This window comes from Anopheles stephensi, chromosome 3 (genome assembly GCF_013141755.1).
Source record: "Anopheles stephensi strain Indian chromosome 3, UCI_ANSTEP_V1.0, whole genome shotgun sequence".
NCBI classification, from domain to species: domain Eukaryota; kingdom Metazoa; phylum Arthropoda; class Insecta; order Diptera; family Culicidae; genus Anopheles; species Anopheles stephensi.
In genome coordinates, this window is record NC_050203.1 from 73,758,629 (window position 1) to 73,784,997 (window position 26,369).

Here is a 26,369-nt window from a genome sequence, read left to right on the forward strand (position 1 = left end):
TTTTCAACCCATCACTATAAACGCGCCCCGTACAGTTCCGTAGAAAATGCTTCATAATTCCTTTTTCATCCGAAGTGGGAGGCACATCGCGGATCGGGATTTTTCTAACTTCCAATTCACACACAAACGCGCTAGCTGGTAGCTGCTCGTCCCATGTTTCATCCGCGCTGTGTCCCATAAACCACCTCTCACACTAATTGTGGAGCTCTGGAGCAGTAGCAGTGGCAAGCAGTAGGTGCGAAAATATAGAGTGGAACAACCTCACACCGAAAACAAGGGGTAGAAAAAAGGTAACAACGACATGGGAAGAGTGATGTGGATGGTGGTGATGTTTTCTCGTGCCGTGGAATCGAAATGAAAAGCCAGCCAACACACAAGGAGTGTGAAAAGCTTGCATAATTTCCCGACGTGTGTGCGCTCGCCCTTACGCCCTATGTTTGTGTGTGTGTGTGTTTGTTGAGCATTTCTAAGCAGGATCTAATTTTATCGCCCCTTTCTGCGTCGAAGAAAAGAAGGGAACAGATCGCGCTCAAGGTGGGGAGCGCGAGAGCTAGAGCGGGAGCATGTAGGATTAAGGGGCTGCACTCGCTTTTTTTTGCTTCTTTCTTAGTTGGTGTGGTGCTATGGGTGTGCGAAGCGTAAGAAAAAGAAGCAGATCGGTTAAATCCATCATCTCCCAAGTGTAGAGATTAGATGGGGCGAGCCTGTTGGGTGCCTGTTTTGGTCACAAAAACAAGTGAGAAAAAAAGCGAAGTAATTCCTATCGTTGTACGGCTATCGCAGTGTGCGCAGCTCGCGTCAAATTCCGTACAGAAACGTCATCCAAGCAGCTGCTTCTGCTGCTGCTGAAAACGATACCAGGGAACAGCAGCAGCCAGAGCCACAGTATCAAAGTGACGATTGGCTGCACTTCGTCGTTATCTGCACCGATCTATTCCGCGAGTTACGATGTGTATGTGTGTGTGTGTTTTTGAAGGGCCATAAAAGTCCTCTGTGACTTAGTTTAGCGCTGTGTGCTCGGAAAGTACAAACCAGCCGTCGGGGTCTGTCCCACTTCGGTGTTCCGCGCCTGTATCATTTCTCATGCGCAATGCCCGTTGGAGAGCGGGCAGCTTTTTCACTGAGTCATTGTTGTCGAAACACGGAGGTGTGTGTGCGCGCGTGTGTTTGTGTGTGTACGTTGTGCAAAACAGATCTTTCAATTGTACAGCTGCAGCAAAGGTTGCTGAGATTATTCTCCCAACGGCAGCGCCAGCGGGCCATCAAAATGGCGAAAAACCATCGGCAGCAGAAGCGGTCGTGCAAAAAATAGAAAGAAAACTTCTACTTCGAAAATAGCCAACAAAAAAAAACGGGGCGAAACACAACACCCGCAGCCAGCTCGCGCTGCTCGGTACACCACAGCGACGCTGCCAACGAAACAACTACGTTGGTATCAGGTGGTATTGGTGCAGATTGTTTGCCCGTAAACACACAGTGGCGTTACGCGGTGCTTTCGCCAATGTGTGCCCTGTTGGAAGTGATTTGACACACAATAGAATATTGATTTTCCTCTCCACGGACAACCATCGCTTTCTGAGGGACAGTCCAATGGAAAAATCGATACCTTGCTTTCCATCATTCACTGTATAACTTTTTCCTTGATTTAAGGTGAAAAATCAATGTGGTTTCGTACGACATGAAGATCCTTAGCAACGCGGAACAAGCGAACCAAGTACACCGTGGAAAATCGGGAACCCGTATCTTGCCGTAACCATGGAAAATTATAACAAGTTGAAAAAGAGTCATCATCATTGAAAATGACGAAATGTTCAACAAATGTGTTGAAATGATGAGCGCTTTTAATCTCTCGCCCACATCCGTGACTCAGATCCGTCCCGTTATTGGCTAGGTGTAAAGAAGCGCAAAACAAAAATGATACACCAGCGAAGGTTTCAAAACATTGCGTGCGGCGGCGGTGTTGCAAAATCCCTTCCGACTGCGGCCCACTTAGATGAGGAGCGGCATGTACAATCTTTTCACTGCTGGAATCAATGTACCGTGAATTGAACAAAATATGCATTTGTCCGACGACAGTGCCGTTTGGTCGTTTTGGTGGCGAACTGCTGCTGCTGCTGCTACTACTGCAGCACCCCCTGCTATGTTATGACCAATTCGTCCAACCGCCGGGGACTGGATGATGGATCCGCTAAAAAAAACCGAAGGAAGGAGCATCAACTCTACCGGATGGTTACGGTTTCTCGTGAAAGTGGTGCGTTTGCTGCAGAAAGGAAAGAAATCACGCACGACCACACGAACGGAATGAATAATCCTCGCCACCCGCAACTGCCACGCTTCCGGTGTTGTTTTGCGGGCGCAGAGGAAAACATCTGAATCGCTCCTCCGTGGCCAGACCGAAGTTGATTACCGGCGCACATACAGCGCTGCCCGCAACACACGTTAGAGGAAAAATACACGTTTCCAAATTGCGTAACGTCACTGCGGGCCGCCGACACTGCTGCCGCAATTTATGGCCGCACACAATGCAATTATATTTCACGAACGAACCTTTCCTTCATTCATTCATTTGGCAGGCAGGCAGCCAGCCAGCCAACCAGTTGCCATCTCCAGCCACCACCGCCGTGGCTTGGTTTCGATTATTAGCGGCCTCTGTCGATTTGTCGGTTTCGAACAGCACCGAAAATTGGAATTGGAAGGAAAAGGCTCCCGGCGGCTCTTCGCATTGTGCCGCGAGTTAGTGGAGCGGCACGAGAGAAAAGGCCACACTCGAAAAAAAAAAACGAAAGTTAACCTTTGGCTGGCGCTCACTCTGATGATGATGATGATGATGATGAGGGCCTCTACTGCATTTTGGATGCGAGGCCCAAAAGTATACACCTTTTTTGTGAAGAAGTAGTATAGGGCTTGGCTTCGGAAATCCAATCAAATTGATATAAATGCACGGTGAAGCATTAGAAATCGAAAACAAGCAACCGGTTACCTAGGCAAAGATGATGCTCCAAATCGCATGCATCTTTCGCTCTCCATGAACCTTATGCGTTCTCCATTGTGTGTAGTAACAGAACAAACACATCATTTTCATTGTAAAAACACAAGTCAATAGCAAGTCGCCTCCCGAGACACACCGCGGGTTGTGAAATGGCGCCACATAGCAGCATCGCTTTATTATGAGTGGTTAAACATAGTAGAACAACATACCTTGCCCTAGGCCCCTCCGTTCGAGCATCGTTTCATCTTCCAACACCGTGTGTCTGACCTACTTATGCCACATGCGAGATATGATACGCTAAGAGCAAAACAATCCTCAGGAACAAGCTCTGAGATGCTCTGGCCACCAACCTACCATTGCAAACCATCGTCCCATTGTTTGGGCGATTCTCTCGATGCGCCGTAATTGATTGTTGTCTACGGGGAGGGAAGCGAAGATAACCTGAAGAGGGACAAAAACGAAAACTCTGCGCGATCCTCATCACCATCCCCCGTGTGTTTACTGTTTATATCGAGGCGACGAAAATAAGCATTTTTCTCAACCACCACCCCCTAACACGCTTAGCACATCATATGCTAGAAGTGGTATGGATATTGGGTAGAGTCCCTCGGGAAAAATGGGTGTAAAGTGGTCGCAAAATGAAAAACACACACACACACACACCTGAAACACTAGCGAACGATGCTCGCAAATGAAGGGATTTGCGCGCGTACAGTGGACGAAAATGCTCGCAAGCCGAGCTATTTTGGGATTGTTCCCACAAATGAGGCGCGATACGCGATTTATTAACGGAGCAACCAGCGTTCGTTTTGGAGCTCGTCGTCAGTTTGCCAGAAGGACACCGAATTCCTACCCGTCAAAACCGACCAATTTACGCTTCCTCCGTTCAGTTTTCGGGGGCGAAGTAATTAGCGGGTTTGGGTTCGCGCAACTGTACCTGTGTGTCTTACTAATGTTGATTTTTTATGTGTTCTTGTCATTTTAGCACGATCGGAAACATCGCTTGCAGAGGGAGTTGCACACACACACACCCAAAAACACGACAAAAAAACGTATAAAACTCATCAGAGCAACGAGGTGTCTTTCGGTTTGGAGTGGTTATAGTTAATATTTTCATTTACGTGCGTGCGAGTGAGTGTAGTGAAGTGTTTTGCTAAAGAAGAAAAAAAAAAAAGAAAAACACCTAACCATCTATATAGTGGAAGCTTTAGTGTAAACCAATATCGTGTGGGTGATCGCACTAAATTGAATGTAAAACGGAAGTAAAAGCACTAGACCGCACCGCAGTAAGGGGAGAGGAAGAAAAATAGACCGTGTGTCTTTTCGTGTGGAGAAATTGTTTCCACCACACGCACGCACCCGGCGACATGACATAAGCGGGCAGCAATTGAACGTAAGGAGCGCGGTGTGAATTTTTTGGTGGCAGTCGTAGCAACCAGCGACACCAGACCGATCGACCTCCCCGGCTGGCATCAACAGAAGGCATCGATCCCACACAACACAACCGAACACGAGGATCGCGCTGCTTTGAACAGTTGTTGCTGCTAGGGCAGCAAACAGCGGTGTTAAGGTAAGTTTCTTCCTTTGCTAATGGCAAAAAATTCGTATTGCCAGTTTATATGCGATGGTCAGGGGGAGGTTTAGTGGTAGCATCGTCGTTTGCTAACACGAAGGGACCCCGATCAAGTCCCATCCGGGCCTCTTAATTATCTACTAATGGGTAAATTGTCTAAGAAATATTACGTAAACTAAAAAAACTAAAAAAGTTCAACAGTATTAGAGAAATCATATAAGGACAAATCCAAAAGTATTTAAGATCTTCTATATGAACTACGGGAAGTAATCCAAAATATCGGGCCAAGTGTCCAAAACCTCTGGATACGCTGTACTGTTGTAGCAACCCTCATTAGCATCATCAGAAGGCATTGGACCAGTGAAGAACTTGGCTAAAACACGTGCGGCACACCAATGCGGCACGTCGTTTACCATCTTTTGGAAATTGGATTAACCGCCACTGTTGCTGCTGCACGGTCCAATGTCCGATGCAACGTTTGCACCAGTAAGCTAACGCATTCTACCTATAGCCTGTTGTATCAAATGCGTGTGCTTCTCTCTGTTGCCAGCTATTACATTTTGATGGCCTGCATTCACACAGCACAGAGCAGTCAGCCTGTTGCACACGAGTTGCAATTCCCCCTTGACTGGTGTTACTTATACCAGAATCACGCAGCACCGCATGCATTCATCTGCAATACAGACACACACACACACAGACATTCGTGGTGGTGCAAAGAATAAATATATGTATATGCGCAATCAACGTTCGACCAGCTCTCGCAATATGCACCGGAGAGCGCGCTGCACGGGACTGTATAAAGTACAGTTTCTTAACGGTGATGGTAAGGCAATGGAGGAGACCGGCCAAGAAATTGGGGATGCGATTTCTGAATCTAAAAGTCGACCCGCATGTGCACAGCAGCACATTAGCATGCGTGGAAGGCGGCACATTGCGGGAAGCATCTGAATGCGCGCCGGATTTGTCCAAATGATTGCTTCACGAATTTCAAAACACTACGCGCGCGCGCTTCCTGGATGCAAACGGTGTGCAGTGCCAGGTTTTTTTTGCTGTGGTCGGTTGGTTAGCTGGTCTGTAATCAGTAGACGTGAGATTGGCGGTTTTTTGTTGTGGCATCTGAAAAGGGCATCCATCTACCCATATCGGTACCGCACCAACCACCGACTCGCGCAATCTATAGCGCGGAACGCACAAGGAAAGGCAAAGCAGCATATGCGCATTGACACACACACACGTGTTTCAATTGTGGCCGCAGCTGCGCGTTGCTTTTCGCGGGTGGAATGTCCTGAAGAATTCAATGTCAAAACAGTTGCTGCTCTCCGAGAGCCCCACCGATAATGTGCTCGCTTGCGTTTAGTGGTGCCGAATGAGTGTCGAGACGAGAATGTGTCGTTATGACGCGGTGTCGTCGGTTAGCGACGACGCAAAAGACAATAGCAGCGCCACGACTCATGGGAAGAGAGACCCATAGAGGGGTTGAGGAGCAGAGCGAGTACATGTAACTGTTCTTTTTTTGCGTAAAAGAATAAAACACGCCGCGCCGCTTTTGGTGTAATGCGTGGGTTTTGGCGTTTTTAAGACACAGCAAGCGCCTAGCTTCACCGGACTCTGCAGCCAGCAGCACCGGTTCTCTGACCGTTAATTCTTTTGGCCGTGGCGCAGTGGTTCTCTCATAAGACCATCTTTTCGCACCGCAATATAATACTGGTGTGTCGAGTTGAGTTGCCGAGCCGACCTGTTTTGCTGGAGGTGGGTGAGAAGAAGGTCTTAACTTGGGGAAGTACCTGGGAGAGTAGTGCTTAAGTTGTGGTCTGTTATAGCAGGGATCTCCAAACTGAAAGGAGTTCCCTTCTGCTTCACTTAAAGATCTTATGACTTATTAATATCAATAATATATTTAGTTATTTGAGACCTCAAAAGAACTTGAGTGAAAAGCTACTAAGCCGCCAAGATACATTGAAGCGAGACGGTTTTCTGAACAGTAATCTAGGCAGTAAATTTGGGGCGGTCCGGTGGCCGAGGCGACAACGGCGCCGGTCTTCACACGGCAGGACCGGGGTTCAAATCCCATCCAGACCGCCTCCCCGTACGAAAGGCTGACTACTTTTCTACGGGTAAAATTAATTCACAGAAAGCCAGAAATGGCAGGCCGAGACCTCTCGAGGTTGTAGTGCCACCGAAGAAGAAGAAGAATCTAGGCCCCGTTGATTCATAATATTTCCGACTGATGTTTAAGGTTTTGAATTAGAATATTTTGTGTAGTTTATTTATTGAACTACAGCTTAACCGAGCTTGGCAAAGAGTTACACAACACACAATACTGACCCAGGACATCAGAAGAAACTTCAAATTTAATATATCTGATGTCCAACATCACAAGGAACTTGTTGATTATACAAACTGCTAAGCCAAAGCACTACGAAGATAACAGTCCAGATCACTGGTGAATATTTTGAAGACTCCTTCTTCTTCTTCCTTGGCACTACAACCTCGAGAGGTCTCGGCCTGTCATTTCTGGCTTTCTGTGACTTCATTTTACCCGTAGTAAAGTAGTCGGGGGGCGGTCCGGTGGCCGAGGCGACAGCGGCGCCGGTCTTCACACGGCAGGGCCGGGGTTCAAATCCCATTCAGACCGCCTCCCCGTACGAAAGGCTGACTACTTTTCTACGGGTAAAATTAAGTCACAGAAAGCCAGAAATGGCAGGCCGAGACCTCTCGAGGTTGTAGTGCCACAGAAGAAGAAGAAGAAAGTAGTCGGAGTAGGCGGAGAGGCGGTCTAAATGGGATTTGAACCCCGGCCCAGTCGTGAAGACTCCTAGCTTAGAATACTGTCGTAATGAGACAAGATCACTCGAATTTGTATAGCCAATGACGGATGATCAATCCTGAGTACAGGAGATCTTCCAAACGGTGAAGTTTTGACTTTTTACCACTGCGATCTAGATAGGCAGTTAGATTCTTGTCTGACTCTATCGTCTGAATGCTCATTGAAGACTGTTAAATATCTCACCCAGAAATTCTTTCCGGTCCATGGGACACTTCTGGTCTCTGCAGATATCTAAGGTACGTTGAAACCTTGTGACCCTGGCACTACCAAATTTGAAGACCCCTGCAATATAGCAAAGACCGATCAAAGGCGTATTATTTATTGCGGTGCGTACCGTACCGTCGTGCGTTACTTGTGAGTAGACGCACCGGTATATTGCGTTTCTGTCTCTGAGAACTCGTTTATTTGCCTTTTTCTGCTGCTGCTGCTGCTACAACTCCACGATAACCCCCCCTCTGCGTACGTTTCCGTGACCCTTAATCGCGTTCAACGAATGCAAAACGCTTTACCCTTTCGGGTTGTCGGCCATGAATTTCAGAACTACTTCACCACCACCAAGAGTCTCGGAGTGGTGTGTGCAACCAACCGCAAACGGTCGTGTTCTGCTGCTGCTGTACGGCATACTTTTGCCGAGCTCAAGAAAGGAGGGGAATAAACCACGCCGTTTTGAGACCACTACTACTGTGAAGAACGCGGTTGGTGGCGCTTATTTTGTGGGGACTCCACTAAAAAGAGTGGACTGAACTTGGGCTGTTAATGTAACAACATGATGGTCCGTCATGATGATGATGATGGCGCGGTGGATTTGCTGCACAATCACGACCTTCTTCCCGACCCCGGGCGTAGTAGAACGGGTTTTGGACAGCAAAAACTAGAGATGAAGAAGAAGTCGCGCTTTCTAGAGGAAGCTCCCACATGTGGTGGACACCACCGCACCATCCTACACTACATCCCTTCCACCCTCAATTTCTACAAGGGCCTTGCTTTACATTTGTGTTGTGACTCGGTTGTGTGCAGTCTTGTGGTTTTGTGGCGTTGTTTACTTCATCCGGGACAACTTTCTTTTCCACCATGCTCTCCTCCATTATCTTTCTTTCTTGGGGTTGTTGTTGTTGTTTTTTTTGTGTGTGGAGGAGATTCCCTACGAAGGTCGATGGTAAAAAAGGGCCCCATTCTATTTCATTATAGCGCCACCGTAATAAACCCCTCCCCGTGAAGAAGGAGGTGGTGGTGGTCGTCAAAAGGGCAGGCCGTGCAGATTTTTGTGTTATGCCTCCCTTTCTCCAAGGTGTACGATTGAAGGTTGTTAGTCATCAAATGGGTTTCTGCCATCGTCCCGATGTGTGTGAAAACCATGCTGACTTTGCTGGCCGGTTGGCTGGCCAAACCTGGACGATCACATGGAAGGCGGTTCATAATGATGATGCGTAGCAAAAAAAGGTAAAACAAACCAACAAAACAACGTGACTCGACGCGGTTTGAATTAATAAATTACCCTTGTTTCCATCTGGCAGTTTGTGTACATTCAACCTCTTCGAGCGCAACCAGCTGTGGCCATCCGTTGCTGCCAAGCTTCCTTTTTTTATGGCCCCGGTTCCCCACGGTTGGTCTCTCTGTCTCTTGGTGAACGTTCTCTGGGACGCGAGCTGTTACCCGAAATTATGAGATCATTCAAGCACAAAGAGAGTTGAGCTTTTGACTCCTACCTTTGCGAGTTGCTTCAAGCTGGGCTGGAAGCAGGAAGCGAAGTCGTCGGAGTTTTTGTTGGTGATTTGTTGTGCGTGCGCTTTGTCAATTCTTCCGGACGTTTGCCAGCGTTCCTACAGCAGCTCCGTTACAAATCCGGAAGTGTTGTGCGAAGAAAGATGGCCAACCTCAGGGTGCATATATCTGCCTTTCGCTGTTAATTCGCAGAGACCTGGCCGAGTTGTTGTTTACATTTTGCCATGTAAAGAAAGGGGTAAACCTTGCTACCTCTAGTCAATGATCACGAAATGCATTCAGAGCTGTGTGTGTGTGTCTTCTGCCGAGTTGCAGTTGACTACGCTCGAGAGGGAAACGAGCTTTAGAGACAAGGTCCCCCCCTTCAGACTGTTTGAAGTGTATGCAGTCAACAGGCGGGGTGATGAAATCGCTTCTTCTTGAGCTCTGTTTCGTTTGCATTCGAACCGGTCGGGAAGAGACGGATACAAACACGGAAGTCTCCGGTCTTCATTCAGTGTTGGAGAGGATGGGAAGTAGGGATGATGATGATGGGTGGAGATGGCCCTCATTTTTCTCAGACCTCAGACGTGGGGATGCTTCCGTAACCTACTAAACTCTAGTTGTCTGGAGTCCCACGACGATGTCTTTTCTGGCAGTTATAAATATTCATTTTAAACTGCAAAAAATGCGAAACCCTGCACAAACAAGACTCATCTTTATTTTGAAGGTAACAAAAAAAAAACTGCGGAAAACTTTAAACACGATCCAAATTCGTCTCTGAATCATACCTTCTGTTAAGCGACGCGATTGTAAAAAGAATAAAGAAGATCACCCGGTTAGATTAGCGATCCTCTAAATCTCATTAGCTAGAAATAGACACCAGTAGTGTAGCGAGTGGTGTTTCCTCCACAACTTCACCGGCGCGCAACACATTTTATTCCAACACAAGGTTTGATTGCGCGCGGTGCCAACGATCAAACCGCGAACCAATTGCTTACGGACGGACCGAGAGCGGTGGCGTGGTGTTACATTCCCAATGACACACACCGCATTTCATTGATTTAATAAAGCTCTGATGGTGGTGGTGGACAGGGCCAACCAAAAATCGATACCAAAAACTATTGCCTGTCTCGCCTGCCGTCAGGCAATCCTTGGTCCTTCTCACTGGCGCGCGCTGTGACAGTTACTTGAAGTTTTATTTTCCATCTTTCAAACCATCCATCGTCCGGTGTAGTTCGTCTCTGCGGTCTTTACAGCCCATGCTCTCTCGTCCTCCTCAAAATCCTTGATAGTTTCTATTTCTTCTTTCGTGCCGGTATTGATCAAACGGAACGGAAAATGTGGGGAACCCGTATTGGGGGGGGATCGGATCGCAATTTTTCGGAGGAAACGTTTGTGACCCTGCGGCTCGCAGCAATGGTGGTTGTTGACCGTCGATTTAGAAGTTGGGCTTTGAGTTTTTTCGTTTCGTTTCTTTGCTAATTTTGATTCTCGAAGGTCGTTTGCGATGAGCGATTTCGATCCGTCGATTTACTATGTATGGATTCACGTATTGATGAAAATGCTTGCTCTTGCTGTAAGGAATACATTTGAAACACATTTGAAATTATTACAAGCGCCAGCCATTGCGTACTTTGGGTAGAACCTTTCCTGAGCACGTTTTCTGGTAGAGTAATAAACTCATCTCCAGCGGTGCATGGTATATATGGTTGGGCATCAATAAAACGAGATGTCCATTCTGGTCTATTGGTTTGGTGAAACGATAGAGTGTTGCCATTTTTTTATTTCGGCAAAAGATTGTTTTTCTGTAATTCCTTCCTTTTTTGCTGCTTCACAATCACTCGTAACACACAGACCACAGGTAAGTAAGGTAACCACCAAGAAAGTAGCAATTAATGCATCGACTAATTATTGTTCGGTGCGTTTTCTTGCCAGTTTCGTGTGCGGTGTTTGTTGCTAAATTGTATCTTCATTTCAAGATGCCTACCCGGTTTTCCACGAGGTTTGGATGTTTCATTTTTTTTCCGCGCTGTGACTATCTTGGCCTAATACCTGACTTAAGTCTTGCGGCGTTACGTAGCTTACCCATCCATCGACAAGATGTTACGTACCCGACGAGCGCTCTTACTATCGGTTGAGGAAAATCGACAAAGAGGCTTATTCAACTGCGATTTCTTGATTACTACTGCCAACACTAGGGCAGAGCCGGAGCCAACATATCAGGCCAGATTTTTTTTGAAGTTCGTTGCGAAAAAACGGGAAAGCATATAAGTATTACACACTCTTGTAGCATGCTAGCTTAGTAGAAGCCGGACGTTGGCATTGGCTGAGCTTGTTTGCGCACCTAATCTGTCAGGTGAGTAATAGTTGTATGGGTACGGGTTCAAACTTTAGTTCTGACAATGAATTATCAACGCGTGAAGCTTCTTGCAGATAAGGGTAAAGTGTCTTGATGGAAGACTTGAAATTATTTTGAGGTTTTCTGAAGGTGAAGTTGAGGAAATTCTGGCAGCAAGAATCTCTTAGAATAGCTCTTGGCATTGCCCCATGTTCCCAGAATTACCAGAAACGTTACTTTCCCATATCTAGTTCTGATAGAATTCCTGATGTCCAGAGGATCTTCTTCAAAGGCGGCGGTTCTGATAGATTTCCTGAATGTGAGCGAAAACCAGGAAGAAGGTAGCACATGGTCGAACTAGTAGTTGACGACGTTGATCCAGACATCGTGGATCTACGATTCATAATTCATGATTATTAAAAAAGATCCATATTTATTACTTAAATTCCTACCAGACTTGGACCAACAAGTAGAGTGCTCTGACATGGTTTTTTACTGGACCCATCAGATTGCCATCTACATTATGTTGATTGACTTCCAAAGTTGATGGGCTTAAGACTGATTGGCAACACTCTTCTTCTTCCTTGGCACTATAACCTCGAGAGGTCTCGGCCTGCCATTGCTGGCTTTCTGTGACTTAATTTTACCCGGAGTAAAGTAGCCAGCCTTACGTACGGGGAGGTGGTTTGTATGGGATTTGAACCGAGGCCCTGCCGTGTGAAGACCGGCACCGCTGTCACCTCAGCCACCGGACCGCCCGCCGATTGGCAACACTGCTGCCTTTCAAAGATTTTCTATTAAAGTCAGATAAACACATAAAGAACGGTCTCACGAATTAAAACTGTTTTCTTAAGTCAAACACCGTCCTTCTACATGTTTTCACCGGGTATCTCGACTAGACTAAGACCTTCGGGTCACATTCGGAAAGTCAAAAGATTAACAGTGTCACTTACACAACTATCTGCAAAAGTGTAGTACAATTCGCAGGGCAAACACACGGCACTCGAACGACGTTACGCCCGGTCACCACCAGAGTAGGGTCGTTATGATTCATGTAAGTGATAAATCAATAAAGTTTGATCAACAAACGTTCTCGCGCGAAACGGGCGCACTCGACGAGCTCTCCGCAGCCTGAAGGCAGTAGTTGACCTTCGGGCAGCAGCGGCACACTGATGGTGATAACCTACCACCGGCAAAGAACTTACCCTCGTGTGTCCTATTTTCTTGCCAGCTGTTCACCTCCATTACAGCGAAAGTTGGTGGACGGCGACGAGTAAAAGATGTATTTGCGGCCCGATTTCTTTGATTGCGCTTCTCGGCAAGATTTCTTTCTAGTGTGGGTACTGTCCTGCTGCGAGAATCAAATGAGGAGCCATATTCTGAAGTTGATATTGATTATGTTTGTCATATAAATAGCGTTGGTCCGCTGCTGGCTCAAACAAAAAACACGGTGAGCGAAGGGAAGCTTATATTGGCACGTGTCTTGATGGCGCCCCCTATTTGCAGTCCCCTACACAAGCCACCATACCCTGGCCGCTCCAAATGATGCATAGTGGTGGTGCGTTCGTTTTGTGCAGCGCATATTTGTTGTTGCAACATCAACCTCCTCAGCTACCAACCACCACCACCAACAGCAACAATCACTTCAGTAGCGCGTGTGTCTGTGTGTCTGAAGCTATGCAAAAGGGACGGTCTCAGGGCACGGTCGGTTATGTTTTGCCCACTTCACTAGCCTGCCACCATCAGTTGCATGGCACATTATTCACGTGCGCGTGTGTGCGTTCCTCGTTGGTGGCCGCCACCCCCCAACTGGAGCTGACTGCCTGCCTGCCTGCCGCGTGTCTGACTTTGATCGGTTACACAACGCTTGATCGCTCGAGACACAGCGAGTTTCACTTCCCACCGAAAATTGTGTGTGCCTTGTGCGCCGCATGCAAACGGCGCTTTTCGTCATAGTTGCGCGATGGAGAAATGGTTGCATTTTGTGGTCAATAATTTTAACTGCGCCATGTGCAAATGCGTGGATTATGTCTCGCTCTCCACACGTTGTAGTGCACGCATGATTACACAAAACTGCCTTAAATTATTTATAAACTGTACATTCCATTTTTTATGCAATTCAACCAAAGCAAAGATATGGTGGGGAAAAACACACACACACACACAATTTCTAATGTACATTGATTCGCTTTCTTTTGCAGATGGGAGACGTCGATCCCGAAACACTCTTAGAATGGCTCTCGATGGGTCAGGGCGACGAGCGCGACATGCAGCTCATTGCTTTAGAGCAGCTCTGCATGCTACTGCTCATGTCCGACAATGTAGATAGATGTTTTGAAAGGTATGTGTCGTCGTCTTAGTGTCTGTGGATTCGCACACGCTAACCCGTGTGGCCGATCAAATGCTAACAAACCACCGCCTATATCCTCTTTCAAATTGCAGCTGTCCACCACGAACGTTCCTGCCCGCGCTGTGTAAAATATTCCTTGACGAGCTAGCCCCGGAAAATGTGCTTGAGGTGACTGCCCGCGCTATCACGTACTATCTGGACGTGTCCTCCGAATGTACCCGCCGGATCGTCGCTATCGATGGCGCCATCCGTGCAATCTGCAACCGGCTCGAGGTGGCCGACCTCGAGAGCCGTACCAGTCGCGATCTCGCCGAACAGTGCATCAAGGTGCTGGAGCTGATCTGCACGCGGGAGGCGGGTGCCGTGTTTGAGGGCGGCGGTCTCAACTGTGTGCTCACGTTCATTCGCGACAGCGGTTCGCAGATCCACAAGGACACGCTCCATTCGGCCATGGCCGTCGTTTCGCGCCTGTGCACCAAGGTGGAACCGCAGGGAGCGAATGTGCAAACGTGCGTGGAAAGTTTGAGCACGCTGCTGCAACATGAAGATCCGTTGGTGGCGGACGGCGCGCTAAAGTGTTTCGCCTCGGTCGCGGATCGATTCACGCGCAAGGGTGTAGATCCTGCCCCGCTCGCCGAGTACGGGCTGGTGAAGGAACTGCTGAACCGGCTAAGCAACGCTGCCGGAGGTCCACAGATTTCATCCGGCGGGGGCGGTGCCGGCAATGCGACGATCTCCTCCAGCCTGGGAACAAACTCCGCGTCCCACCCGGAATCATCACCGTCAACCGCGCAGCTTTCCTCGTCCGCCCCGAAAACGGCACAGGGTGCGATGGAAGCGGGCCGGTCGAGCCAATCGATCGCCACCACCATATCGCTGCTGTCAACCTTGTGCCGCGGTTCGCCCTCGATCACGCACGATCTGCTCCGTTCGAATCTGCTCGAAGCGATGGAGCGCGCGTTCAAGGGAGACGAACGGTGCGTGCTGGACTGTATGCGATTGGCTGACCTGATTCTGCTGCTGCTGTTCGAGGGCCGGCAGGCGCTCGGGCGCGTCGGTGGTTCGCAAGGTCAGCTGGCGCCCCGGGTGCGGCGTGCCGATTCCAGCACCGAGCGCACCCACCGTCAGCTGATCGATTGCATCCGCAGCAAGGACACCGAGGCACTGATCGAGTCGATCGATTCCGGCGGCATCGATGTGAACTGCATGGACGATGTGGGCCAAACGCTGCTCAACTGGGCGTCCGCCTTCGGGACGCTCGAGATGGTGGAGTTTCTGTGTGATAAGGGCGCGGACGTGAACAAGGGACAGCGCAGCTCGTCCCTGCACTATGCGGCCTGCTTTGGACGACCCGGCATTGCGAAGGTGCTGCTGAAGCACGGTGCCAATCCGGACCTGAGGGACGAGGACGGTAAAACGCCACTCGATAAGGCACGCGAGCGTCCGGACGAGGGCCACCGGGAGGTGGCATCGATTTTGCAGTCGCCGGGCGAATGGATGATGGCAGCGACCCGGTCGGATGTGAAGTGTGGCGAGAGCGGTGATGAGACGGGTGTGGGCGAACCGCGGGGCGATCCCGAGATGGCACCGGTGTATCTCAAGTTTTTCCTACCAACATTCTGCAAAACTTTCCAGAGCACAATGCTTGCGAGTGTGCGTCGATCTAGCTTAGGTAAGCTTTCGCCGGTGAAAGTGTTTCCCAAATGAAAGGAAGTGTTTGTTTTTAATGGCCTGGTTTTATGCTTCTACTTTTTTAAGGACTTATCAAGAAAATGATCCAGTATGTTCAACCGGAAGTGCTCTCGAAACTGTGCTCCTCGGAGGGTCTACCAAGTTACGAGCAAAGCTTAGGCACGCTGCTAGTCGAAGTCATCGCGAGCGTACTGGACAATGAGGTATGTGTTGGTGTTCCAGGGCGAACCCCCTTCGCCACTCGTTCGTTTCACCGCCCGTCTCAACCGATTCTTCTTCCATCTTTCGCGAAACATGTGGTGCTTTTTTTCAATTCGTTCTCTAATCTTAACCGGATATCGGCTCCATTTCTGCGTTGAATACTGGTCGAAATCCTCATGCATTTACCAATCCATCGCCAGCGACTACTGCTTCGAAAGAGAGACCGCTCACCCCGCAAAATCGTCGCCCACTGCGATCACTTGCCGCGTTCGACATTCCCATTCCCATCCCGAGGGGGTGTCGACTCACTGTTCCGATACCGATACTAAAGCGGGGTTTTTTTTTTTCTTCTGAAACCTATTTTGAATGTTGTTGGCAATCCACAGATTAGCTACAGCTGGCCACCGTTGCCGCAACCCTCAACGTCGTCGTATTCGCCTCCTCCGCCGCCACCGATCCTAACCGGGCCGCGCACTAGTTCTAGCGTTGTTAGCAATAATACACTCCTAACCAAGCACGGCTGCGCCGAGCGGTTGAGCAAGTTTGTGCAGGCCAAACGGCAGCGGCGCAATTCTAGCTGCTACATAATACCACCGCCACCGCCACTGCTACCGTTGACACCGCCACCAATCTCGGCAAGAGCAAACCCCGACCCGGACGAGGACGCGGAACAGGAACGGAACGGTTCCGAAAGCAATAACAATAGTACAGACACCACCACCACCAATCCTCGTAATCGCACCCAAAGCAATTGGTCAGATCTTAGCATTGCGGTAATGATAAAGTCCTCTCTCCCAACCCCGCAACCCGTACTGTGTTGTTGTCCTGTTTTAGTTTGATATATAATGCCCAAGTGCGCGCACTTGCTTTTCTTTTACAATCGATCGAGAAACCCTGTAAAGTAAAAACAATAATTGAGCGCTGCTTTTTAATACAGTTCCAATAGACCATCTGTTCATGTGTAAAATAATACATTTCATATAAAAAAAATTGCGCTGCCTGCCCGTGTCCGTATGCCAAAAACAGCTGTGATTTGAAATTCTTTCCGGTTTGCAATTCATTCTGGCTGGCTAATCACAAACGCCAGGTTGCACGTTTTGTTCTTGCCAGAAGTTATTAACTATTAGCTTCAAAGCGCATTTTTAATAACATTTTCATAGTTCTCTTCCTCTTACGGGTAACAAAAGCGCATCGAAAATTCAAGTAAATAAAAGCTTGGTTTCTTTTTGTGTTGCAATATCGATCAAGTAAAATTCGCAGTGTAGAATCCCGAATCCCCTTGTCCCTATTGTAACAAAAAACAAATCTGGCTGCGCTTTGAAACCTTGACCGGCCTAACATTCCAGAACCGGGGTGTGGGATCAGACCAGTTGCTTTAATCATGCGATTATCGGTGAAAAATTGATCCTCTCTCTCTCTCTCTGTTGTTATTGCTTTTTCTTCTTCGGCAAAGATATAGTATTGGCCGGAAGTGGCTGGTTCCTTTCCCCTCCCCCACCCTCAATCCACTATCTGTGACGCGCGTGTGCATGTTGATGTTGCTGCGTGTGTGTGTGCTGGTTTTCTTGTCCGTGTTGTTTTCCCTTTCTTTGCTTACTGGACCAAATGTTTATTACTACAACAACAACCCCCCTCCGAAGTGTTCTTTATCTGCGCTAATTCATCCGTTTTCTTGCTAACTTTTAAAAAAACCTCGGCAGGACGATGAAGATGGCCATCTGGTGGTGCTTACGATCGTGCAGGAGCTTATGTCAAAAACGCAAAACGATTTCCTCGACCATTTCGCCCGGTTGGGCGTGTACACCAAGGTGCAAGCGCTGATGGGTGAGCCCAGCTTCGAGGGTAACGACAATAATGAGGTGATTAAATCGACATCCGACGAGGGGAAAGCTGCGGCCACCGAAGCGTCCTCCAGCACGGCCACCGTTACGGTAACGGCGAGCGGTTCCGGCGGCCCGGTAGTGGTGACCGGCGGCGCAACGCCGGCGGTGGCCGTAGAGGACGCGAAGGAGATACTGCACGGCAAGGCATACCATTGGCACGATTGGAGCATTTGCCGCGGGCGGGACTGTTTGTACGTGTGGTCGGATTCGGCCGCGCTCGAGCTTTCGAACGGTTCGAACGGATGGTTCCGGTTCATACTGGACGGTAAGCTGGCGACGATGTACTCTAGCGGCAGTCCGGAGAATGGGAGTGATAGCACGGGTAAGTGTAGAAATGGCACGCAAATGCGAAGGTTCAACCAGCATCAGGGTTGTTAAACAGCACATGATAAGATGTGGGAAGCAACAGGGGATAAGGGGTCCCCAACCCATGACTAATCTGCCCCCATGTGAAGGGGCTTTAAGGATTGGCGAACCTAATTCGATGGACGATTTTTAGGATCATTGTACAAGGGTGTGACCATCATTTACCATTGCGAAATTAACTGATACGTTTATCCTATCATGTGCTACCCTTGCGAATTGATGTGCCCTATACCAAACAGAAAGCATCACATTCTTCTAACAGCTGCGCTATTCTCTCTTACTCCACTGTTGCTTTGAAAACGTAGCGATACAGGGTTTCCGAGAAGAACTAACGATGTGCGAGCCATTTCTGGGCAATGGCTAGGAAGAAGTAAACAACTGCCAGGCAGAACTGGCGATGTGTTACCCTTTCTAGACTATGGCCAAGTTGAACTAGACACAGGCTAGGTTGAAGTGGACGATGGCCAGGTTGAACTGAAATGTCAAATTTGAAACGATTGCTGAAGCGTTCGCAAACGTTTGAGGTAACGCTTAATTTTTAAAAATATTTAAAAAATGACCGGTAAAAACCATATTATTTGTAATAATTTTTTTAAAAGATATTAATTGAAGAGAACGCTTCAATTGCAACGCAGCTCGTATGTAATTATAAAATTATTATTTACTGCGCTTTGAGCATGTTTCAATGCTCAAAAACAATTTTTTTGTAATGTTGTTTTTGCTTTTCCAATGTATTTTTTATTTTTCTGTAAAATATGCAAAACAATAGTTAAAAGAATCCGAGTCATTGACTATAAACATAAACTTCAACTGTCATCTTCAGTCAAAAGGCAAAATTTATACAGGTAATGAAAATAGTTTATTTCTACATTACATTTTCAAAGCAAACCACGCTTTCTGATCACAGTGAGATATTTTGAGTTAAACTACAAGTGCAGTGAAAATTGAGCAATATACGCTAAATTTAGGTGAGTTCAATAAATATAATAGCTTGAAGCAAGCCATTGCAAATTCTAAAGCTCAAAGCGCAGTAAATAATAATTTTATAATTACATACGAGCTGCGTTGCAATTGAAGCGTTCTCTTCAATTAATATCCTTTAAACAAATTGATTACAAATAATATGGTTTTTACCGGTCATTTTTTAAAATTAAGCGGTACCTCAAACGTTTGCGAACGCTTCAGCAATCGTTTCAAATTTGACATTTCAGTTCAACCTGGCCATCGTCCACTTCAACCTAGCCTGTGTCTAGTTCAACTTGGCCATAGTCCAGAAAGGGCAACAGATCGTCAGTTCTCTACCTGGCAGTTGTTTACTTCATCCTAGCCATTGCCCAGAAATGGCTCGCACATCGTCAGTTCTTCTCGGAAACCCTGTAAAGCGACTAAATTGGCTTCTCATGCAATTGTGATTCATTGTTGCTGCATATGATCCTTAACTCTCCTAAAGCGTCTCACACACACACACGTTATCCTGCCTCGCTTCATTTCAAATGCAACGGACACACTTATCGTACAAAAGTAAGCACGCTTTAACCTTGGGCAACTGTTACATTAACACGCGTGTACGCTTGTGATTGGACTTATCTCTGGCCCTATTGTTTGTTTGTTGGTTACAAATTTATTCTCCTTCTACCTTTTATTCCCGAACCGTGTTTGGCAACACATATGGTTTCCCACACCTTTAGGCAAGGGCAAAGCCACCCAAGATCCCAACGTCCCTCCTAGCGAAGGTGAGAGAGAGAGAGAGCATCGTAGAAGTAATTTTAAAGCAACACAAGCGAAGTAGCGTGAATAGCGCGCTCATCAAGCAGAATGTGATTGGTGATAGTTGGTTAAAGCGTTGATCAAATTTAACGTAACCTTTCTATTTTAGAAAACCGTGGCGAATTTCTCGAAAAGCTTCAGCGTGCCCGAGCCGCCGTCCGGCAGGGGACGGTGTCACAGCCAATTCTGTCGGCCCCCAGCCTAGCCCGGATAGCGGTCGGCAACTGGGTGCTGCAAAGCCAGAAAGAACATCAACTACATATCAACAATTCCGAGGGCCATCAGGTGACGATCCTGCAGGACGAACTGCCGGGCTTCATCTTCGAGAGCAACCGGGGTACGAAGCACACGTTCACCGCCGAAACGACACTGGGACCAGACTTTGCCGCCGGTTGGATAAACACCAAAAAGAAGAAGATGCGCTGCAAGGCCGAGGCACAGAAATATCAGGTTAGGAGAAGAGCTGTGGTGTGGTGACCCTTGCGATAGCGTATTTGTGTTGCAGAACATTTATACTAATCCCCCTTTTTCGGTCCGATCTTCGTTTCAGCTTAATAAATTGGCTCGTGATTTGTACAACCGGTACTTCAAGGCGGCCCAGGCTATACCGCGCGGAGCCGTCGCAAAGCTGTCGAAGATTGTGCATCAGATTGAGATCGCACTCGAGGAACAGCAGTCATCATCGAAAGCAGCGCTCGTCTCCAGCTCGACGCAGCAGCTCACTCCAAGCGGTGGCACTGTGGCCAGCGTCAGCTGGCAGGAGAAGCTCTATAACGCACTGAACGAACTCGTTCACCTACTGAACGAGGACGGTGTGATTAGTGCGTACGAAATGTACAGCTCCGGGCTGGTGCAAGCGCTCGTGGCGGTGCTTTCACCCAACTACTGGGACCTGGGCATGAATCGCTCCAAAGCGAACAAGTACCAGAAGCAGCGGCTCTCCATCTTCAAGCGGTGCATGTACGGAGGGGAAATAAAAACGGGCAAAAACACGGCCGCCATCCTGGTGCAGAAGCTGGTCGCGGTGCTGGAAAGCATCGAGAAGCTGCCGGTGTACATGTACGATTCGCCGGGCGGTAGCTATGGGCTGCAGATACTAACCAAGAAGCTAAGCTTCCGGCTGGAACGTGCCGCCTGCGAGCAGACACTGTTCGATCGCACCGGACGCAACCTCAAGATGGAACCGCTGGCAACCGTGGGCCATCTGAACAAGTATCTGCTCAAGATGGTCGCCAAGCAGTGGTACGATATGGAGCGCTCGTCGTTCCTGTACCTACGCAAGCTGAAGGAAGCTAAGCCGGGTACGGTGAAGTTCCGCCATCGGCACGATTTCGACGAAAACGGTATCATCTACTACATCGGCACGAACGGAAGGACGCTCGAGTGGGTTAATCCGGCCCAGTACGGGCTGGTAACGGTGACGAGTAGCGAAGGCAAACAGCTACCGTACGGCAAGCTGGAAGATATCCTATCGCGCGACAGTGTGAGCGTGAATTGCCACACGAAGGACAACAAAAAGTCGTGGTTCGCGATCGATTTGGGAATGTTCATTATACCGACGGCGTACACGCTGAGGCACGCGCGCGGTTACGGCCGTTCGGCGCTACGCAACTGGCTGTTCCAGATGTCGAAGGATGGGCTGAATTGGGTCACGCTGCTAACGCACACGGACGACAAGAGCCTCGCGGAACCGGGCAGCACCTGTACCTGGCCGATTGATTGCCCGGCCGACGAGCAGCAGGGCTACCGGCACGTGCGCATCCATCAAAACGGCCGAAACGCATCGGGCCAAACGCACTACCTTAGTCTGAGCGGGTTCGAAATCTACGGCAAGGTGATGTCGGTGTGCGAAGACATGGACAAGACGGCGGCCAAAGAGAACGAGGCGAAACTGCGCAAGGAGCGTCGTCAGATACGGTCCCAGCTGAAGTACATCACCGATGGGGCGCGCGTCGTACGCGGTGTCGACTGGCACTGGGACGATCAGGACGGCAATCCGCCCGGCGAAGGTACGGTCATCGCGGAGATTCACAACGGTTGGATCGATGTGAAGTGGGACCATGGTATGCGCAATTCGTACCGGATGGGTGCCGAGGGCAAGTACGATCTGAAGCTGGCGAATGTGGACGGCTTGGTTGCTGCCTCGTACGATCTACACAACAGTGGCATTTCCGTTACAACGGTGGGCGGTAGCGGCAACCAATTTACAACCGTCGCCAACGTGCAGTGCGACGGTGAGGGTGGTGGCGCCGTTTCGAGCAAGAAAAAAATCTACGACAAATCGCTTAACGTGCTGGCGAGCAGGAAATCAAGCTCCACGCCGAGCTTGCCCGATGCCACGACGGAAAACCGCTCATCGGTTGCTTCCACCGAGCAGGCAACGTCGGCCGATAATCTTTCCTGGAAGCAAGCGGTGGAAGTGATCACGGAGAATGTCCTCTCGTCGGCCCGTTCCGATCTGGCAACGGTCGGTAGTGGGGGCAGTAGCAACGATCTGTCCTCGTCGGTGGTAGCTTCCGGTGCCGGCGGCGGTGGTAACAATCAGGAAGTTTCCGTGACGGTTCACTCGTCGCTGAGCGAACGGGGCAACAACATCCCGGACCTGTCGCAAATCAACAGCAGCACGTCCATGCTGGTGTCGGATCTGGCCACCATTACGGAGAATCTGTCCCTGTCGGATGGTCCGGTACGGCAGAGCGGCAGCGCTTCGTCGACCGGTTCCGGCCAGCAGTTTGTGAGCAACATCAGCGGCAACGGTAGCAGTGGATCCGGTGGCGTTCCCGTCCTGATGGGCTCATCGTCCTCATCCTCCTCCTCATCCTCGACGGAGGAAAACAACAAAACGAACAACATTAACGAGACGAACAACAAGATCAACTTAACGAGCGGTGGTAGCGGTGCGAGCAGCGTTGCCAGCGGTAGCAGCGCATCCAGCGGTAAGGCCGGCCTATCGTACCTGCAGACCCGGCTCGACATGATGGGCAAGATGCGGGAAGGTGTCGATATGCTGCGCAACAACACGAACAATTTCCTCTCGTCCGAGCTGCTCACACAAACGAATCTGCTTTCATCGGTAAAGATTGCTTTCCCCCCGATGCCACCGTCCAGTGGAACCGGAGCTGGGGCCGGAAACAGCATTTTCGTGGCAAGCACCAGCACCGGCACAAATCCAGCCGGCTCGTCGGCTTCGTCGGGCGCGAAAACACCCACGGACAAGTTTGACGTGAAGTTTAACAACACAACCGGTGCGTCGAATGGGGGGGCGGCGTCCACGTTCAAGAAGGTGCTGAACGAGGCGAAACAATTCTCGACCACGCTGGATGGATCTTCTACCGGTGTGCGGGATGCTACGAACAACTTGAAGAACAACATCGTGGTGGTTGGATCGGCGGAAACGGTGCTGGGTGCGTCACAGGACGATCCCGATGCGGATCCGTGTCTGCTCGGTACCGTGTCCGGAAGCGATGGTGTGAACGTTGTCCCCGTCGTCGTACCCGCGTCCAATCCGATGAGTGTAAGCGTGCCGAATCTTACGAGCAGTGGCAGCAACAATCATCCGCCTCATCACCACCACCACAGCCATCACCAGCAGCAGCAGCATCACCATGCTCATCATCATCCTCCTCCTCCCGCGGACAGTAGCTCGTCGACGGTGCAGAACGATTCGCAAGCAGCAGGAGCAGCACCACCACCACCGGGACTGTTGGAAACGTTTGCCGCCATTGCACGTCGCCGTACGTCCGCGAGTGGATCGAACTCGGCGACCAATGCTAGCAACAATAACGAAAACAATAACGCCGCCAACCCATCGTCGTCGACCTCCTCTTCGCAGCAGACGATGCCGATCAACAATCAGCTGATTAGCGGTGGTGGTGGGGGTAGTAGCGGTGGTGCGGGGTTGGTCGGTGGAGTGTTGCAGAACAATAGCAACTTTTTCCCCCGTGGGCCCAACTCCGTCACCAGCCTGGTGAAGTTGGCACTGTCCACCCACACCGGACTGCTCAGCACGGCGCAAAGCTATCCGAGCCTGTTCAGCTCCGCTTCGAACAATAATGCTTCGGCCGGTGGTCAGGCGGGCGGGAACGGAGGCGGTAGCAATAATAACACCAGCAACACCAACAACATGGTGGGTGTGGGACAGGTGAACCCACTCAATCCCGCCCTAACCATGAGCCTCACGTCCACCTCGAGCGACAGTGAGCAGGTATCGTTGGAGGACTTTTTGGAGCAGTGTCGAGCGCCGACACTGCTGGGCGATTTGGAAGACGACGAAGACATCGAGGACGAAAACGATGACGACGAGAATGAGGACGAGTATGAGGAGGTGGGCAACACGCTGCTGCAGGTGATGGTGACCCGCAATCTGCTGTCCTTCATGGAGGAGCGTACGTTCGAGAATCGGCTCCCGACCGCGGGCAAACGCAAGTCCTGGGACGATGAGTTTGTGCTGAAGCGTCAGTTTTCCGCACTGATTCCGGCGTTTGATCCGCGCCCAGGCAAAACCAACGTTAATCAGACGAGCGATCTCGATGTACCGGCACCACCGGGCAATGGGCGGCGGGTGGCGGAACAGCACCAGCTGGTGGTAGACCCAGCCGAACCGTCCTCCTCATCCGGCAAAGTGACCGTACCGGAGGAGCAGGAAGGAAGTCACGGGCCATCGTCCTCAATCTCCTCGCTGCCGCAGCCAACGCTTTCGCTAGTGCTGCGCGGTCCGAACATAAACGGGGTGAACGATGTGGAGGTCGATCTGACGCATCCGGACTGGACGATTTTCCGTGCGGTGCAGGAGCTGATGCTTCAAACGTCGATGCCCAAGCAGGACAAGTTCCGCAAAATTTGGCAACCGACGTACACGATCATCTACCGCGAGGCTAGCCCTGGTTCGTCCTCGTCGCTGTTGGGCGGTGGAAAGGAGGACCTGAGCAGTGGCGAGGAAGGTCGCGCCACACCGATCATTTCACTGTACTCGCAGCGAAGCCACGGTTCCACGCTCTCGCCCAGCTCGCCCATTCCGGGAACGCCGTCTGTGGCTGGTGCCGGCCCTGGTAGTGCCGGTGGAGCGACATCGGCCGCGTGTGGCAGTACGCAACAGCAGCAGTACTGCTCGGTCGAGGACGTACTGCAGCTACTGTCGCAGCTGAACAGCATCAACCAGTCGTTGGGTTCCGCCCCGTCCAACAACGACAAGAACTTGATCCCCGACGCAGAGTCGCACTATCTAAATCCGGAGGTGTTTATGAGCAAGAAGATCACGAACAAGCTGCAGCAGCAGATCCAGGATCCGCTCGTCCTGTCCAGCGGCAGCTTGCCGAAGTGGTGCGAAGAGTACAACCAAACCTGCCCGTTCCTGTTCCCGTTCGAAACGCGCCAGCTGTACTTTAGCTGTACCGCGTTCGGTGCGTCGCGCAGCATCGTTTGGCTGCAGTCCCAGCGGGACGTTAGCTTGGAGCGTCAGCGCGCCCCAGGACTTAGCCCGCGGCATGCCGACCAGCAGGAGTTCCGCGTGGGCCGACTAAAGCACGAACGGGTGAAGGTACCGCGCGGGGAGAATCTGCTCGATTGGGCCCAGCAGGTGATGAAGGTCCACTGCAACCGGAAGTCGGTGCTGGAGGTAGAGTTTGTCGGCGAAGAAGGCACAGGTCTTGGGCCGACGCTCGAATTTTACGCCCTGGTAGCGGCCGAGCTGCAGCGCAGCGATCTCGGCATGTGGCTGTGCGATGACGAGCAGCCGAAGCTGATCGAGGACGAAATAGATCTCGGCGAGGGTAGCAAACCGGTCGGCTACTATGTGCGCCGCTCGACCGGCCTCTTCCCGGCCCCGCTACCCCAAGACTCGGATATCTGCGAGTACGTGTCGAACTACTTCTGGTTTCTGGGCGTGTTTCTGGCGAAGGTACTGCAGGACAACCGGTTGGTGGATTTGCCCCTCTCGAACAGCTTCCTGCAGCTGCTCAGCCACAGCCGCTCGATTGCGCGCGGTTCACCCAACCAGCCGCCGTTCGGCAAGTCGTCGGGCCTGAGCGACGATATAATGCTGTCCTCCCTAATGTCGGAGGAAAGTGATCGCGATCGGGATCTGCTGGTCGATTCGTACCAGTCGAAGATGGCCACCAGCGACGGTGCATGGTACGACGGTATACTGTCGCAGGAGAACCTGCAGGAGATAGATCCGATCCGGTATCAGTTCTTGCGCGAGTTGCAGGAGCTCGTACAGCAGAAGCAAACCATCGAGCAGAACGATGCGCTCAGCTCGGAGGAAAAGTTGCAGCAGATCGGGGAGCTGAAGCTAAACACCAAAACGGGCTGTGTGGCGCTGGACGATCTGGCGCTTACGTTTAGCTATCTGCCGAGCTCGAAAAACTACGGTTACGCGTCGGCCGATCTGATACCGAACGGGGCGAACATCGACGTGACGATTAACAACGTGGAGGAGTACTGCAATCTGACGATTGCGTTCTGTCTGCAGGAAGGTATCGCGAAGCAGCTGGCCGCATTCCACCGTGGGTTCTGTGAGGTGTTTGCGCTGAGCAAGTTGGCCGCGTTTACGCCGGACGAGATACGGAAGATGCTGTGCGGTGAGCAGAATCCGGAGTGGACGCGCGAGGACATCATGACGTACACGGAACCGAAGCTGGGATACACGAAGGAAAGGTGGGGGCATTTCTTGGTTGCT

The 26,369-nt window shown here is 50.3% G+C and overlaps 1 protein-coding gene across 7 annotated transcripts in view; it reads left to right on the forward strand.

The window, feature by feature from the left end:
• The first annotated feature begins 50 nt into the window (after window positions 1–50).
• LOC118510703 (E3 ubiquitin-protein ligase Ufd4) overlaps window positions 51–26,369 on the forward strand; it is a 28,398-nt gene continuing 2,079 nt past the window's right edge. Inside the window, exons 1-10 of one of the 7 annotated variants that reach the window (XM_036052895.1) lie at window positions 51–290; window positions 3,975–4,559; window positions 13,636–13,775; window positions 13,877–15,456; window positions 15,543–15,679; window positions 16,064–16,450; window positions 17,378–17,882; window positions 19,615–19,659; window positions 19,803–20,143; window positions 20,244–26,347. In XM_036052895.1, coding sequence (XP_035908788.1) covers window positions 13,636–13,775; window positions 13,877–15,456; window positions 15,543–15,679; window positions 16,064–16,450; window positions 17,378–17,882; window positions 19,615–19,659; window positions 19,803–20,143; window positions 20,244–26,347 — 9,239 coding nt within the window. In that variant the 5' untranslated portion in view covers window positions 51–290; window positions 3,975–4,559. Of the gene's footprint in view, window positions 291–1,009; window positions 1,148–3,796; window positions 3,894–3,974; window positions 4,560–13,635; window positions 13,776–13,876; window positions 15,457–15,542; window positions 15,680–16,063; window positions 16,451–17,377; window positions 17,883–19,614; window positions 19,660–19,802; window positions 20,144–20,243; window positions 26,348–26,369 lie in introns of those variants that run through there. The other 6 variants (XM_036052896.1, XM_036052897.1, XM_036052898.1 and 3 more) reach the window with 6 other exon arrangements.